The 18,104-nt window shown below is 45.3% G+C and overlaps 1 protein-coding gene across 3 annotated transcripts in view; it reads left to right on the forward strand.

The window, feature by feature from the left end:
- The window catches only part of TG (thyroglobulin), a 273,445-nt gene that overhangs the window by 143,221 nt on the left and 112,120 nt on the right, over positions 1 to 18,104 (forward strand). For 2 of the 3 annotated variants that reach the window (XM_031669772.1, XM_031669774.1), the window contains exons 36-41: positions 1,709 to 1,762; positions 4,500 to 4,634; positions 6,127 to 6,291; positions 10,333 to 10,552; positions 12,137 to 12,230; positions 14,538 to 14,697. In XM_031669772.1, the coding sequence (XP_031525632.1) occupies positions 1,709 to 1,762; positions 4,500 to 4,634; positions 6,127 to 6,291; positions 10,333 to 10,552; positions 12,137 to 12,230; positions 14,538 to 14,697 (828 nt within the window). The remainder of the gene's footprint in view (positions 1 to 1,708; positions 1,763 to 4,499; positions 4,635 to 6,126; positions 6,292 to 10,332; positions 10,553 to 12,136; positions 12,231 to 14,537; positions 14,698 to 18,104) is intronic. The other variant, XM_031669773.1, reaches the window with a different exon arrangement.

Raw genomic sequence — 18,104 nt, forward strand, 5'->3', positions numbered from 1 at the left:
AATTTTTCTTGGGCCAAATATTGTTACATAGACCAAAAATATAGCCAGATAGACAAACAAAAACTAGAATTATACCAGATTGAGTATTTTAGTGGATGCAGAGTTTTAGTGTTAGCTTCATTTTTGGAGAACTCAAGTCTAAATTTTATTTGGGACTCTACCCTGATCAGGATTTGTTTTAGGATGGAACTCAAACTTATAATTTTAGACAAGGATAGAACTTTATAATTTTAGACTATAAAAACAGGACTTGAGTTTATAATTTTTATGATGGAATTAAAGACAATTAAAGGCGTAGGCATATATTAATGAGATATTTATTGGAAAGATGTCTAATTTAGAAGTTCTTTTTTTTTTTTTTTTTTATTAAGGAAAGTAGTGTCAAGGGAGCCTGAAGTATTGTGACAGAGAACTAGGAATCTTCTAGTCGAATCTTTAGACAAAGCAGTCTAGGTGGCCACTCTGGGTCAATAAAGGGGGCCCAAACCCCACTAAGAGGATAGAATATCTTGAACCAGTTTTGTCTCACCCACATCTGTGAGTTTTATTGATGGTGAGTTTAGTAAGGTGTCCTGTTAGAAAATATAAACACATAACTAAATAGCTTTTCTCTATGTCAACAATAACCATTTTGAAAATATAATGGAATAATACCACATTCTATTTTTAATGGCATCAAATATTAAGAATGCTATTAAAGAACATTCAAATTAAAATTTTTTCTCTCAAAATTAGTGTTTAACTTTGAGATCATTCCAAGTAACAACCTAATGGAGTTTTCTCGAACATTGAAATGGTAAATTTTATCCAAAAGAATGAATATCCAAGGAGATCTTTTATAAAACAAAATAATGTGGAGAGACTTTCATCATTTGATGATAAAATACAGAGTGACTATGGTTTAAGCAGGATGGGGGTAGAGCCAGGATCTGCAAAGAAATTTATGGAAAAGGAGAAACACCCACCAAAATAAATTCCCTTATAGATAAGTACTTATGATGCAATAAGCATACATTTTGAATTAAATGAGAGATTATATTTTAAAATAAATGACACTAGCATTGCAATCTATGAACTAAAAATAGAAAAATGAAAAAAATAAAAATGAATCAATAAACCATAGACTCTGCTTTTTAGGAAAAGGCACTTTGGGTGAGCTTGGAAGCTGCTACCACCTCATTCCTCTGGAGGGGAAGTCTGTGATGTACTAACTCTGGGTTCTGTACCTGCAAGAGCTGGCTCCAGCCCTAGCTGGCACCCACTTAATTAGCCATGCTAACACTGGCTAAGCCGATTGGCTAAGCAAAAGGGTGTATTACTGGACCGTCTGTTTCCTTGTCTGTAAACTTGGACAGTGACAGTACCCACCTCACTGGTTATCGTGAATACTAAATGCAGCAGTGTTGCAAGTTCCTAGCAAATAGTAAACTCTCACAAAATGCTACCAAGAGCCCCAACTTTCCTGCTTCATCATCATTCTGCCTCCACAAAGAGTTTGTTCTCAGAATTTCCATGAGATGCTTGTGGACCTCCCAGATGTTGGATTCTGCACAAAAGCAGTGGCTCCTTCAGGGGTTCATGCAGGCCTGGGGACAGTGGCAGGTGGAGGGCATGGCAGGACTTGGCTCCGGGCCCTGGAATGGCGACAGATGAACTGGCTTTCACTCGGAGATGAAATTCACTCTTTAATTATAGTGCTTTCTCCCAGACATCAACCTAAACACGGAGTGTGGCCAAAGCTTCCATTTTAAGACCATAATTGGTGAGTCTATCCCTAAAACCCTTTCATAGAGCCTCTCTAAAATTGCAGTGTTCTCACTCTCTAAAAATATGCAGCTCAGTTTGGTGCCATTGCAAAAATGCCCCTTATATTGACCATGAAAATAGCAACATGTGGAGGATGCTTAACAAAATGAAAACCCAGCATCTCTTGCAGTCAATCCAGGTCCCAAGTTCAGGAAGACTCAGCTCCTGAGTGTTAGGATGGTACCCACTGCTCCAGGACAGAGTATGGAGGTTTACCTTCCTCTTGCCAGGCCTGTGTGAAACTGGTTACATTATTTGGCAACTTCTCTGGATAAATCTTTTCTCTCTCTTATTTTTTCTTTATTGTTTTTATGTAAAAAAGTATAGACATGTCATAGACTGAATGCTTGCATCCTCCTCAAATTTATATGTTGAAACCCTAACCTCCAGTGGGATGTTGTTAAAAGGTGGGGCCTTTGGGTGCTGATCAGGGTGGAGAGCCTTCATGACGGGGTTCGTGCCCTTCTAAGAAGAGGCAACAGAGGGCTAGCTTGCTCTTTCTGCTCTCTGCCATGTGATGATACAGCAAGAAGACAGCTATCCATCAACCAGAAAGACGGCCCCACCAAGAACCCAATCATGTTGGTCCCCGCTTTCAAACTTCCAGCCTCCAAAACTGTGAGAAATAAATGTTTGTTGTTTAAGCCACCCAGTCTATGGTATTCTGTTATAGCAGCTTGAGCAACCAAAACATGGCACTAGATTGTTTTGCTACTTTATTTACCAGTCTAATTTTAGTGAACTCTCCACCAATGTGCTGGTTGTCAAAGACAGGTTTAAGATAAAAATTAGAAGCTTCCCTGTATAGCTAAGAGCATGGTGTTATCAAAGGCAAAGACCCTTTCATACCTGGGGATCATGTTCTGGAAAAGGTGCTCAGCTACGTAGGAAACTCAGACGGGATAGGAGGAGCATTGACTTAGAGCCAAGATGTCTAATTCTGTTCTGGCCTAGTTATTTTCCAGCTCCGTGTTCTGAAAAATGTCATATAACTTCTCTGAGTTTCTGACTCCTCATCTGTGAAAGAGGCACTAGAGCCCCTACCCAACCCCTCATTTGGGTGCTGTCAGGATCAAACATGATGATGAAGTGAATATGGTTTGTAACCTTCAAAATCCTATGCTCGAGATCGCCATAGTGTTCTGCTAACACAAGGTAAATGCTACCAAATATTTATTAAAGGACACACTACTGTGGTCTTCTGGGAAAAGAAGCAAGAAAACAGGAAAGAAGAAAACACAAAAGAAGCAAGAAAGTGTGTGTATGTTAGAGAGAGAGAGAGAGATATTTTCTTTATTAATGATCACTGATGCCCCGCTGAACATCTCTCCAGGGGTGTTCTGGAATCAGCACTTCCAAATGATCATGGAAGCCTATCTTGGGAGGCAGCCTTTCAGACTCTTCAGTGTTATTTGTGGAAAGTATGATATGTCCATTGACTAGACTCACAGTCCTTTGTCTCAGTGGAAACTTAAGTGGAAACTTAAGCCCACTCTTCAGAATCCCCCTCACTCAGTCTGGCTCTGGGCATGGCCCTTGCACCAGGTGGGATGAGCTCACCTCGTCACCTCTGCCCAAGCCATCTCTGTGGCTGCTACACCTGTGCTTCCCTCCCCTGTGTTGAGACAGCCATGTCCTATGTACAGGACTGGGGAGGCAGCACCGGAGAGCAGTTGAAGGGCACAAGCTTCACTAGATAGAAAGGCCAGCTCCAATCCTGTCCCACTGAGCAGGAACAGTGCCCTCACAAGCTGGTCATTTTAACCTCTTGTGTCTTATTTTCTTCATATTTAAAGGAAGATGTCTTCACTGGGGTTTTCTGAGAAACAGACTCTCAGATGGAGATTTGCATGCAAGAAGCTTGGTGCAGAGTGTGCTTGGGATATAGAAGGAAGTGAGGGGCAGGATTGGCCAGAGGAAGAAGAACTTTGATGCAAATCAAATGATCGCCCCACTGATCTTCCAGTGAGCTCTAAAGTTAGGCTGGCCCTTCAGATTTGTTCCTTCTTGAGGCTGGGGGTCCAAACATTTGTCTACCCACATGGACAGTGTTGGGATGCAGGCTATCTCTGGGGAAGGGGAGGCAGTTCTCTTAGATCAAAGGCAATTCTTGGAGAGAGACTCAGTTGGGAGCTGCCAGCCATCAGCTTAACAACAGTTAGGGAAATGAGAGCCTTGGTCCTGCGGTGGGGTCTCAGTCCTGCAGGGGGTCTGGAGGGTACCCCACAGTGTCCCCTACAGAAAGCAACTGATAGCAACTGATACAGTGTCTGTAAAGACCTGAACATAGTACCACATGATTAACCTGGTATGTCTGTTAGTATCGTTATTACCTGGTATTATTCTAACTGTTGCTTTGTAACAATTATATCATAATGTTTTTCTTTTCTTCTCAACTTGTATCCTATTCTACTATGAGCTGCTTAATAGAAACAGCCATGCTTTCTGTTTGTTTCGTTCTGTTTTCAACCTTTGTATTCCTAGGCTTGAGCACAGAGTTTGGCTCATTAATAATGTAATGAACACTTACTTGTAGAATGGAAAGACGGATCAAGCTATAGGATTGCACAGGAATGGAGACCATGAGGAGGATGCCCCTGAGGCTGCCTTTGGGGATATTGGGTAATACACGGCTGTCTTTATTACTCACCAGGTGACAACTGCATGTAACTGTCCCTTGCCTTCTCTCCTAGTCTCTCTGGACTCGTGGCAGTCCCTGGCCCTCTCTTCAGTGGTTGTTGATCCATCCATTAGGCACTTTGATGTTGCCCATGTCAGCACTGCTGCCACCAGCAATTTCTCTGCTGTCCGAGACCTCTGTTTGTCGGGTAAGGGGAGTTTCCAACCCCCAGGTAGGGTGGGACAAAACCTCACGCAAGTGCTGCTCAAGATCCTCACCTTAGAAAAACACATGACACACCACAATAACCTGGGATGCTTGGAAGTAAGGGATTAACCTGGGGAAGAAGACCTGGGTGAAGTTTCCTCATTACTCCACAGGGCAGCCAAGGTGTCCAAGGGAATATGCCAGCCAGAAGAGCAGGGACATAAACCCAGGTCAGAGGAAGATCAGAAGAAGGATCTAGTGGGTTAGTCTGAGGCAGAAAAGATGCACATGCATGGCAGCTCTGGCAGCTGACCTCAGATAGCAGGTGGGCTGTTGTGGTGAGGAGGAAGTACACTTGTCTGGCCAGTGGGATACAGCTAAGAGCTACTGTTTTGGTAAAACTCAAATTTTAGGAGACATTTTTCAATGCAGTTGAATAACTTTTTAATAGGCAAAGTTGCCCACAGATGCATAATTCCTTTAGAGAGTTTTTGGTCATTGGTGGTATTTAAACAAAAACTAGGTAACCACTTGATGGGAATGTTCTACAAAGAATTTTAGCTTCTGAAAGAGGCAGACATCAGATAACATTTATACCCTTGCCAAGATTCTAACCCCCTCTGAGGTTCTATGAATTCCATGAATCTCCTTCTCTGCAAGGTTGGATAATAATATTCACAAAGCTATGGATATCTTGCAGATTGGACCACCATGTACAGATATGCAGGTTATGCACTGCACATGTCTGGGTGGTACCATTCACAGAAATTGAGATATAAATAGGGCCATTAGGCTGTCAACAACCTGACCAATCAAATGAAACAGCACTTTTTCAGAACTGTTCTTAGGACTGAGTGTCATATAGTTTAAATTGTCTAGTGCAGAACTTGACATGCGTGGGAAAGGGCATGGTCCCTGGTGGAACAGTCGGTATGGTGCCAGCTGAGGAGGCATTGAAGGACAGAAGAGGAAGACAGGGCTGAAGATAAAGCCTGGAGTATGGAGACCCTTGTTTGAGATAATCCTTAAGCCCATGAGGAGCCATGGAGATATATTAAGCAGGGAAATAACAAGAGCACATTTATAAATTAAATAAACAAAAAAGACCTTAATGCTGCATGGAAAGTAGATTGATCAGAGGGTTGGATTTCCCATTGCTACCATTTTATTTCCATCCCCTGGTACAGTGCTTAGGATTTATTGTAGTGCTCAAATAAATGAGTGATTGCATGGCTGATGAATGGATTCACGGATTCATGGATTCATGGATGCATGATTGGATGAAAGGATAGATGGATGGAAGAGTAGATGAGTGGGTGGGTGGATGGATGAACGGATAGATAGATGGATAGATTCATGGATGCATGATTGGATAGTAGGATGGATGGATGGAAGGGTGGATGAGTGGATGGTTAGATGGATGACTGGATGGATGCATGAGTGAAGTAACATCTCTGAGGCCCAAGCATCACTCTTCTCCCTCTTCTCTGCAGAATGTTCCCAACATGAGGACTGTCTCATCACCACTCTGCAGACCCAACCTGGGGCTGTGAGATGTATGTTCTATGCTGATACTCACAGCTGCACATATAGTCTGCAGGGCCAGAACTGCCGACTTCTGCTTCGTGAAGAGGCCACCCACATCTATCGGAAGCCAGGTAAGCCCAAGCCTATGCCTTTGCAGCCATCCTGGGAAACTGGGCCTGGCTGGAAGGGACTATTTAAACACATGGTGAATTGGAGGACAGTGGCTTTTGTTGGCCAAAGTTCTGGGCTAGGTGGCACTCACCTGAGGTAGACTGAAGGAAGGTAGAAAAAATTCCTACTTCTGTATCACTTTTATTCATTTATTCCTTTGAGTTATAGAGCCATCTTGGTTTTGAGGAGTTTCTTAGTAAAATAACTAAAGAGCCCACTTTTTATTATGGTTTTATAGTTTAGAGAGATCTTTCACCAGCCTTATCTCATTTGGTCCTCACACTAATCCTGTGTGGTGGCAGGATAAGGGCTTTATCTCTGTCTTAGAAATCAGAAGGCTGTAGCCCAGAGAATTTAAGTTAACTCTGTGATTTCACACAGCTAGTGATGATGGAGCTGGAACTTGGAGCCAGATCACCTATCTTAACATGCAATCCTCTCCCACAAAGCCATGCAGCCTAACTATCGCATCATAAACACTTTGGAGAGAGAAGCTGTTCCAGCTGAGTTTAGTTTTAAAACACATGTCAGATACTGTGTTGGTTCTGGGGCTCCAGGCAAGGCAAGAGGGAGCAGCCATAGATCCATCACTAAGTAAGACCGCTAAGAGTTGTAGAACAGGAAACAGGGACTGGGCATCTAGGGGGAGCCCCTCCCCAACTAGACATGTTTATTGAATGAAATTATTGACTGCTAAGTTGTTAGCTACATCTGCCATCTTGTCTTCTAGAGCAAGGTTCTACAACCATACTTTTCTGTTAACACTAATCAGCTGCTATTATAGCATAAAAGCAGCAATAAACAACATGTAAACCAGTAGATGTGACTGTGTTCCAATAAAACTTTATTTACAAAACCAAGTAGCAGCAGATTTGGCCCCATGCTGTCCTAGAGCATTGACAGTCCTTTGGTTCTGTCTTGATGCCAGAGATATCTTCCTCTTCTGCCCCCTCCTCAACCTTAGCCTTCAGACCACAAGAGTGTCTTCCAGACCTGAGAATGCTATGTGATGAGCTGTCAGGCCTTCAATCGCAAGTCTTTCCTCTCTTTATCTGGACATTTATATTATTTAGTCAAGCTTTGTAGATTTTTTTTCTGAGACAGAGTCTCATTCTGTCACTCAGGCTGGAGTGCAGTTACACAATCTCAGGTCACTGCAACCTCTGCCTCCCGGGTTCAAGCAATTCTCATGCCTTGCTGGGAATACAGATGCATGCCATGATGCCCAGCTAATTTTTGTATTTTTAATAGAGATAGGGTTTTGCCATGCTGGCCAGGCTGGTCTTGAACTCCTGGCTTCAAGGGATCCAACCGTCTCGGCCTCCCAAAGTGCTGGGATTATAGATTTTGACACTATATTTCACAACAGTGTAGCCAATCTGTGTGGTAGTTCTGCTGAAAAATGACTTAAATTGAGGTTTGAGTTCTGTAAAACACAAATTAGACTGCTTCTCTATTACTTCAGCATGACTAAAACTCAATAGGAAATGCTCACTTCCAAAAGAAGATGTGTGCACATATGCATCTACAGGTGTCTCAACTTTCACGCAGACATTATTTGTTTCCAGCTGATACACATGGCCACAGATAATTTTCTTAACCCAGGTAGTCATGCGGCCTCTGTGGGTATTCTAGAAAGAATCTATCATTTCTGCTAAAGAATTTGAAAGAGATAACCTCACATCTAACATTTTCCCCATGTTTGATCTCATTGAGTTGGAGCTTCACTGGGCAGCCTCTGAAGGGAAGACTGAATACCACTGCCATGGGAAAGGAGGCCTGCATTCCCCGGAAATTCTTCAGCCTTTATATTTGTTCTGGCTTTGCTCCCGCCTGTGGATGATGCCACGTACATAAAATGTGGTTGTTTGCTGCATAGTAGAATGAGGTTCCAGCACTTCAGCAGCCACAGTCCTGAGTGCTTGCCCAAGACCCCTTGATTTATGATTGTGACAGGAAGTTTTGCGAGGAGGAACTGTGGGAGTAACATCAGCCTTGATTTGTGATTAAAGTCAGATTAAAAAACAGCAACTGTTCCTTTCCAGCCCAAGTTTCCATTTTGAGTTCTAACTCATATTCCAATGTTTCTGCAACAGAGAAGGCTTCATTTGCTCTTTTTTTCTTCTTTCTCTTTTTTTCTCTTCCTGTGTCCCCCCACCCCCACCAATTCCTTCCTTTTTTCCTTCCACTCATTCATTCATTCATTTACTTATGTGTTGGATTTCTGCCATTTTTCAGGCACTGGGCTTGGAACATTACAGGTATTATTATTTATTCCTGACATTGTTGTGTTGTAGGAGACACTGTTGTTCCCATTTCATAGGCAGAAAGACTGTAAAGTTTTTCCAATAACTAGCTGTTCCATAAGCATAAAACCCAGATATGCTTGACTCCTTAACCAATTCACCATGGTGACACTCAGTGACCTGGAAGTCAAGGACAGACATGATACCCAGGCTTCTCAACCTCAGAACCTGCTGACATTTGGGGCTGAAGCATTCTTTGTTGTATATGTGTGGGAGCAGTGGTTGTCCTGCCTACTGTAGAATGTATAACAACAGCCCTGGCCTCTCCCACCAGATGTCAGTGGCATCTCTCCCTGACCCCTGTGACAGCCAAAAATGTCTCCAGATGTCGTCAAATGTCCCCTGTGAGCAAAATTACTTCCAGTTAAGAATCTCTATACGATGCAGAGTAGATGGACTTCTGTCTGCCTGTCCACCTCTTGGTCTGTCTGCAGGTCTGTCTGCCTCCTCTCTGCACTGTCTTGTTTAGTCACCACTGCAATAGATACATATTTTTATAGAAGGAGCTGCAGAAAAAGCAAAAAGGTTTTGTCTTTCAATCAGCCGAGAGTGGAGTTGAGCAGACCAAATCTACGTGTCAGAAATAAGAGACTTCTCACACACACTTGAAGTATCTCTCCATGAGTGTTCACTGCTTCCTTTGTGCAGGGCTTTGAGTCCTGTGTGGCATCAGACAGGCCTGTCTTAAGTTCCTGAAAACAGTACTTGGCACTGAGCCTGGGCCCAACAAAAGTTTGCCGGATCAACCAATGAATGAAAGAAAATGTCATCAAGGAAACCAGATAGGGCTACAGAGAAACCGATGAATGTCGCTGGCGATTAGTGTTGCACGAAGCGGGGTGGGCACCAGTGTTGGCCTTGTGGACAAGGAGGGATTTGGACATGAAAAAATGGGCGGGATGGCCTCGCAGGCTGGGGCACCCAGGTCACCCGTGACGCAGAGAGAGGCAAAGCTCTGAACTGGTCCCAACCTTTTGCGCATGGGGTGTGGTCAGAGCTGGGGTTGAGAAAGGTGTGGCTTTGAATCCTACATCACCCTATATCATCTGTGATCCTAGCAGGCCCTAGGCCTCCACCTCTACATCTATTCCCTCACTAATGAAATGTAAATGTGGGCCTGTGAGCCCTACACTGCAATTCTGAAATCCAAAAGTCCTAAAAGTGTTGTGTTTTTTTTTTGTTTTTTTTTTGTTTTTTTTTGATAAGTTTGCAGCTAACTCATTTGGTGGCAAAATCTGACACGGGGCGGCTGAAGAAATTCTATTCTTTACTCATCTCTCTCAGGATGAGTAACCCACACATCTCACCACAAAAATGATGGCTGTGTTTAAAGGTGGGGCCTCACTCCAGGTCTCCCTAGGGGATTGGGTGCTGTTTGCTTCTCTGTTCTTTCAAAAGGCCCCAGGGTGCTGGTAAGGGGTGCTGGACCTGGACCCATGTATAGAAGGGATTAGCACTGCATACTGTGCATTTCGGTACCTAATAAAGATCAGCTATCTTTGCCAATTTTTTGTTTGTTTATTTACATTGAAAACCTGACTGGATTTAAGCTGTAGGGGTCTGAATAAATGGCTGACATTTTCAAGGTACAAAAAGCAGTGATTTTTCTTTTGCTGAAAGCACATTCAGAATGCCAGTGGAGAGAGCACTCACTGAGGCCTCTCCCCTTCCTCACCCCTTTCTCTTTCCCAATAGGAATCTCTCTGCTCAGCTATGAGGCATCTGTACCTTCTGTGCTCATTGTCACCCATGGCCGCCTGCTGGGCAGGTCCCAGGCCATTCAGGTGGGCACCTCATGGAAGCAAGTGGACCAGTTCCTTGGAGTTCCATATGCTGCCCCGCCCCTGGCAGAGAGGCGCTTCCGGGCACCAGAGCCCTTGAACTGGACAGGCTCCTGGGATGCCAGCAAGCCAAGGTATGGGTTGAGTGGAGCACATCTTGGTAAATACTCAGAGAAATCTTCTCCATTCTAATCTACCTAACTGGGACTCAGTAGCAGAGCAGTGCATTGTGGATAAAGCAATGTATGGAGGATGGAATATATTAGCTAAGGTATCATTAAGTGCTGTGACAGATAAACTCCTCGTATCAGTGACTTAACACTGTTTTGCTCATGTAAAGCCCATCTGGTGATGGAGGGGCCTGTATGCGCTGCTCCATGCAGTGATTCAGGGACCCAGGCTGATGGAGGCTCTGACTTCTTCACCATGAATCTTCCAAGGTCCCCCAGATATTGATCCAGGAAGAGAGGCTGTAAAAGAATTGACAGGAGAAGTTCCCATGAAATAAGCTTGGAAGTAGGGTTCACACATCACTTGCACCGGTATTGCAGTGGCCAAGCTCTGCTTCCTGGCCACATCATATCTTAATGAAGCTGGGAGACACAGCATTGAAGGAAAAGTAAATGAGCTAATGAAAATTTTCCCACTAGGAACAAAATTGCAAGTTTTTTTAAAGCACCCATATCCTATCTTCTTTCCTCATCGAAAATTTCATTTTCCTCTTTTCCATGTGTATATCACTTTAAATAGCAAGCATATTGAAGAACAATATTGTGATTTTTTTCTAATTAAAGCATACTCAGAGTACCTGTGAAAACAGCACTTATTGCTGCTGCTCTTCTCCTTCCCACCTGAATCTCCTTCCCAACAGGTACCCCATGGCTCTATCCTCAGGCAGCTGTACCCCCCATACCCACTACCACCATGGCTGGCTGCTGAGCAGGTCCATGGGCCCATTACCAGATAGAGTGATGAGCTAGGAGGCTCTTGAAGTACTCCAGGAAAAGGATGATAAGGACTTCAGCTAGGATGGTGGCTGTGGGAGTGGAAAGGCATGGATTTCCATCTGCTCCACTGCTGGGAAACAAAAATAACAAATATGCATGAATTAAAGTGCCTTACCATGTTAGGATGTACCCATTTGACAGATGACGTGATAGAGTCACATAGGTTTTGAGTGGAGAGTAGTTGAGAGCTTGGGTCATTGTAGTCCAGGGCTAGTGAGGATTGGGTGATGAGCCAAGTCACTCATTGGGTAGATGACCATTGTGCTGCCATTAGACATGATCACAGCTGTAGTCTCAGCTCTTATACTGGGAGATGCTCAAACTGGCACTGCAGGACTCTGTACTGGTGTAGAAAGCAGGTAGGTCACCCCCTCCAGAAGAGAGTCTGCACTCTTGGAGCAAAGAAGGGCCAAGGTCCTGAGTGGTTTTCATCATCATCTTCTCTATCTCAAGCTGTTGCATCAGCAGCCTTCTCTAAATTGATGCATTGTCTCTGGGGAATGTTCTTCCACAGGCCAGTGGCCAGAGAGTGGTGGGCACTCTGTCATTCCTTCCATTCACTGCCACTCCCATTTCCTGAAGCTGCCTAATTTCTGCAGAGCTGGTGGGATGGCAGGCTTTGGAATGGGGTAGTGGGCTCTGATTATGGTGGCGGGTGGGGAGGGGTAGCGATGGAGCATGTCTTGGAAGTCACCCAGTCTGTATCTGCAGGGCCAGCTGCTGGCAGCCAGGTACCCGAACATCCACGTCTCCTGGAGTCAGTGAAGACTGTTTGTATCTCAATGTGTTCATCCCTCAGAATGTGGTGAGTTCAGAAGCACTTGCTATGGTTGCCCTGAAGACTGTCCCATTAGAAATCCAATGTCCCCACTGTGGCCAGCAGAGTCCGGTCTCCTCCTCTGTGGCCTGCTGAGCTGAGGTTAGGTGATTTGCCTAAGGTCACTCAGCTAGTGAGTGATGTGTGGACTTGGTCAGTTGGTCCTCAGAGCTCATGGCTAGAACAAGTGAGTGGTGACCATGAGTGTGTGTTTTTTTCACAGTGTCAGGAAGAAGATTGTGGAAGTTGTTTGCAGTTTAAAGAGCACTTTTATATCTGTGATTTTATTGGTCTTCACATCCACTCTAGGAGGACAGATAGATTAATAGATCGATCAATCAGTCAACTGATCAACAGAAAAATGTAGCATGATATATTTACCTTTATCTTAAAGGTGCAGACCTGGGGCTAAGAGAGGCTAAGTGAGTCACGTAAGCATATTCAGCTGGGCAGAGTGGAGGCTCATCCCTGTTGCTGTGTTCCAGAGCCAGTGCTCTTTCTCCTTAGGGCATTTCCCAGTAACAGAGAGTTTGGCTTTTTCTGCCTTGGGCTGTTCGGATTCCATCCTGACCTTGGGGGAGGAGCAGTGATGCCTCAGTCCAGATGGGCGGTACCTGGTCTCCAGGTGACAGGCCCTGCGCAGGAGGGGCCAGCCTCCTGGACACTTCCTGTGGCTGTCATTGAGGCAGGAGCTGAGGACTGCCCCTTCCTTCTGTGCTTTGCCCTTGCCTCGCAGCCACAAGCCAAATGGCCTTTTCCCTTGTTGGTGAGCTACCCAATAAAGATGAGTCAGGGTACTTTTAGGAGGAGATACAGGGCCCCTTCACTGATCTGTCCCACAGAAGAGGACAAATGAACTCAAGACCACTCAAGCTGGTCTTTCTCTGTGGCATTTAAAAAGACCTCATATTTGAAGAATCCACAACCACCAAGTGGTGACATCTGAGCTGGAATGTCACAGAGGAAGAGACTCCAGGTCAGCCCCTTCCTCTCTGTAAGGCGTTTCAATGAGTGACTCCACTGCTCTGCACCTCTGCTTTCACAGCTGTAGAGTGGGGTGCTTATGTTCACCATAGATTCTACCTCCTTGGGTGGAAGATCAAATGATACACTCTAGGCGAAAACCTTTAGCACAGCACTTATGGGGGCAGGTCCTCAGGCAGTGTTTGCTCTTGTGAGGGGACCTCTTTGTAGAAACATCTGTGTGTCTGTCTGAGACCATCATACGTGGAGTGGTGATGTCACAAGGACACAGGACCTTGGATGGAGCATGAGTTACTGGGTGCCTGCATATCCCATGGCCTGAAGTGGGGCCTCAGATCCCCAGCTCAGACACACGATTCTAATGTAATAGGGTCAGCCTACTTCCAAACCCTCAGCTCTGCTACCTCCTAGCTGTGTGATCTCAGGCAAGCCATTTAACATGTCGAAGCCTCTGCGTCTTCATCTGTAAAATGTGGATAATAAGAATCTGCCAACTTCATGGAACTGTGTGAGGCCTCATTGTAAACACCCGGCACAGTGCCTGGCTCTTAGTAAGTGCATACTAAACTCTAGCTCTGTGTTACCAAGATGGGTCCAGTCACAGAGCACCCAAGGGATGCCAAGGACCCAGAATGCTTTTCTGGAATAAGCTGTGGGCCAGAACTGGGAGCTGGAAGGCTGTGTGGTACCATGAGATGGGCTCCAGATCTGCAGGGAGCTGCCATCCCTGACACCTGCTCACTCTGCAATGTGGGAGAAGTGTCCTCACCTTTTGTGACCTTCAGTTTCCTTCTCTATGAATGGGATTTAGTAGTTTACTCAGGCTGCTATAACAAAGCACTGTAAACTGCGTGACTTAAACAACAGAGAGATTTTTCTCAAAATTCTAGAGACAGAAGTCCAAGATCAGGGTGTTGCAGGACTGGTTCCTTCAGAAGCTCCTCTCCTTGGCTTTTAGATGTTCCTCTTCTCTTCCTTGTGTCTTTTAGTGGCCTTCCCTCTGTACCTGTGTCCTGATCCCCCCTCTTCTTATAAGGACACTGGTCCTATTGGATTAGGATTCACAAATATGACTTCGTTTTACCTTAATTACCACATTAGGCACTATCTCCAAATACAGTCAACTGCTGAGGTCTTGGGGGTTAGGACTTCAATGTATAAATTTGGAGGGACACAGCTCCGTCTACTGCATGGGGCTAAGTATGCCACAGAGTTGGCCAGAGGAGTCCTGTGTCAACCAAGAATCAGGCTCCAAGCATGGGAAAGGTGCCTTCTCCACGCTCTAGCCTCATGTTTCTGCAATTCCCACAGGCCCCAAATGCATCCGTGCTGGTGTTCTTCCACAACACCATGGACAGGGAGGGGAGTGAAGGATGGCCGGCTATCGACGGCTCCTTCCTGGCTGCTGTTGGGAACCTCATCGTGGTCACTGCCAGCTACCGAGTGGGTGTCTTCGGCTTCCTGAGTTCTGGTGAGTTGCTGCCTCTGGTGGGAGCTGCCGACCCCCTGAGCCAAGGCTCAGCCCCTTTTTCACCAAGACCCATCCCCTCACTGCCCCTGCTCCTCCTCCAGCCAAACTAGGCACACAGTGGAAATGTTAGCACATTCGGGAGACCCTCCAGGGATACTGACACCCATAGACAAGGATAATAGTTGCCATTTATTGATAACTTACTACATGTCTGAGCTGCGCTGCTCCAAGTCCATTACAGGTCTTAACTTGTGATGTGTGTGTATGTGTGAGTGCATAGTTTAAAGAGGAAATTGAGGCCCAAGAAGATTAGAAACTGGCTTAAAATTATACAGTCAGGGAACAGCAGGGCCAGGAATTGACTTGCCCTGAGCAACCCTAGGGGATGAGTTATATAGCTCTTCTGCCCACAGGGAAGCCATCTGATTTGGAATCAGGGCTGTATCAATAAGGAGATTCTCACCTCCTTTTAATACTGGCCTCACTTGTGAACAATGGACTGTCCCCTGTCACAAACCTGTTGATCACCCCATCTAGCCTCCATCTTTCCCACTGACTACTAGGGCTGAAGTGAGCCCTGGACCAACCCAAATATCCTTCATCCATGTCTTTTCCTCCAGCTACCACCTGCAGCAGGGAATGTGTCAGCTGCAGTGGTTGGGGCAGACTCACTGGCCTTGGAATCTGAAGAGCCCAGGGCCACCTCTGGCTGTGGACCCTCGGACAAAACCTTTCCTTTCACCCAGTCTCAGTCTTGTCCTCGGTAAAATGGGGATAATTTTACCTGACTTCTAAAGTTACGACGAGGCTTAAATGAGGTAATACACGTAACAGGTTTTCAGAGACTTGAGTTTTGCACGTCTTTGAGGATAGTGACTGCTTCATCTCTGTTTCCCAAGGGTCTCATTTAAGATCTGAGATGTCCTACATGCTAAGTATGGGTGGGCGAATGGAAGATAGAGTGGTCAGAATGACCAGATGGACTAGAATGTGTGTGAATGTGTGGAGTCGACATCCAGCATGAGCAGAAGCCTGGATGACCACATGGTGTGAGGCCTTGGGTGCTGCTAAGAAGATTCTAGATGTATGAAATGGGCAACGAGTTAAGGCAAATGCAACCAGATGTCAATGTAGATGAGAATGAAAAACAGATTTTAGATTTTTTTGATGGGGAGCAGGATCAGCTGGGAATCCAAGGACAGACAGAGCTTCCCCTTTCCTGGCTCTGAGAGACTCTGAGTCCCTCATTTGGCCTTTCCAAATCCCAGTTTTCTCGGTGGTAAAAAGAGGAAAATTATTCCCATCCTCTTTCACTTATATGTAGTGGTGAGAAGTGAATATGATGAGTGGGGTTTTATGGAAGCTCTTTGGAGAGTGCTTCAAGAATTATTCACACGTGAGTTTATTTTCCTCTTTGAAGAGGGAAATCTCTTTGCCTGGGTTTGCTTTCCTCTGTGTGAACACAAGACTGACCATAATTTGTGCCATTGGTAGCCCCTTCCTCTAGATGTGGTGACATCAGGACTCACCCCAAGGAGCCTGGGCCTGGGGAGCTTTTTTCAGACATGGCTGTCTTGTTGGCTTAGAGCATTTCTAGACAGAAGAGAGTTTCCATATGTCATCTGTCCCTCAGTGGGCGGGGGATTATGATTTCACAGAGTGTAATCTTGTTGAGAATTCATGTGCTTCTGCAGAAGCAAACTTATTTTGGCTGCCAGCAGGGGCAGCCTTTGGGGAGGCAACGGAAGCTTCCAGAACACCCAACCCCACTCATTCCTGATGTGCACCAAGCCTGCCTGTTGATTTTGCTCAAGGGAAAAACCATCAGCAAGAGAGAAGGAAAGTTACACTTATGGAGTGTGTCTGTCTTCACCAGATATTTCTCCTGGATTACCTCATCTACTTCTCACAGGAGATCTCTGAGGCCGGCAGGGAGCGGCCATTTCACAGATGGGTCAGCGGAGCTCAGTGAGGCTGAGAAACATTATTGCCACAGTCACAAGTGGCATCCTGTGCCTTAAACTCTGTTGGTGGAACAGCAAGAAATACTGTAGTGCAGGGAGCTCCCTCAGATGGCTGGACATGCCCTTTTGATTCCGTTCTTCAGCTGTGCTGAACAGGGTCTGTCTTTCGCATTCGTTTAGCCACAGGCCATTTTCTTTCTTTCTTTCTTCTTTTTTTTAAAATTTTACTTTAAGTTCTGGGATACATGTGCAGAACATGCAGGTTTGTTGCATAGGTATACATGTGCCATGGTGGTTTGCCGCACCTATTAACCTGTCATCTAGGTTTTAAGCCCCACATGCATTAGGTATTTGTCCTGATGCTCTCCTTCCCCTTGACCCCCACCCCTCAACAGGCCCGGGTGTGTGTTGTTTCCGCTTCTGTTTCTGTATGTTCTCATTGTTCAACTCCCACTTATGAATGAGAACATGTGGTGTTTGGTTTTCTGTTCCTGTGTTAGTTTGCTGAGAATGATGGCTTCCATCTTCATCTATGCCCCTGCAAAGGACATGATCTCATTCTTTTTTTATGGCTGCATAGTATTCCACGGTGTATATGTGCCACATTTTCTTTATCCAGTCTATGAGTGAGGGGTGTTTGGGTTGGTTCCAAGTCTTTGCTATTGTAATAGTGCTGCAATAAACATACGTGTGCATGTGTCTTTATCGGAGAATGATTTGGTGATTCCTCAAAAATCTAGAACCAGAAATACCATTTGACCCAGGAATCCCATCACTGGGTATATACCCACAGGATTATAAATTATTCTACTAGAGAGACACGGGCCATTTTCTTTGCCTTCCTTCCTAGTCTGCCTCGTGTGTCCCACGTTCCCAAGCTTCCCAGTCTCTCACATTGCACCTCCCTGCTCTTCGGCTCTGAGAGGGGAGCAAAGATGTTCACATCCTCATCAAATCAATCAGGAAACTGAGGCACAGAGATAGGGGCGGGGCAGGGCAGAGCAGCAGCAACAGAGCCGTGATGCAGATTCAGGCTTCCTGCTATGGAGGAGTCGTCTCCCGCCTGCCTCAGGCGAGCTCAGAGACAGGACTGAGCCTGACCCTGCAGAGGCCAACAGGAAGCATGTGCTCATCTCCTGAAGCCCAAAGGGGCCAGTCCTTCATTCCAGTTAATCCCCCAATAAGCCTGTGACACTGGTGCAACCGTTCCCTCTTTCATATATATATATATATATATATATATATATATTTTTTTTTTTTTTTTTTTTTTTTTTTTTTTATTTTTTGAGGCAGAGTCTTGCTCTGTCGCCCAGGCTGGAATGCAGTCGCCAGATCTCAGCTCACTGCAAGCTCCGCCTCCCGGGTTTACGCCATTCTCCTGCCTCAGCCTCCCGAGTAGCTGGGATTACAGGTGCCCGCCACCTCGCCCGGCTAGTTTTTTGT

The sequence above is a fragment of the Papio anubis genome, chromosome 8 (genome assembly GCF_008728515.1).
Source record: "Papio anubis isolate 15944 chromosome 8, Panubis1.0, whole genome shotgun sequence".
Classification (NCBI taxonomy): Eukaryota; Metazoa; Chordata; class Mammalia; order Primates; family Cercopithecidae; genus Papio; species Papio anubis.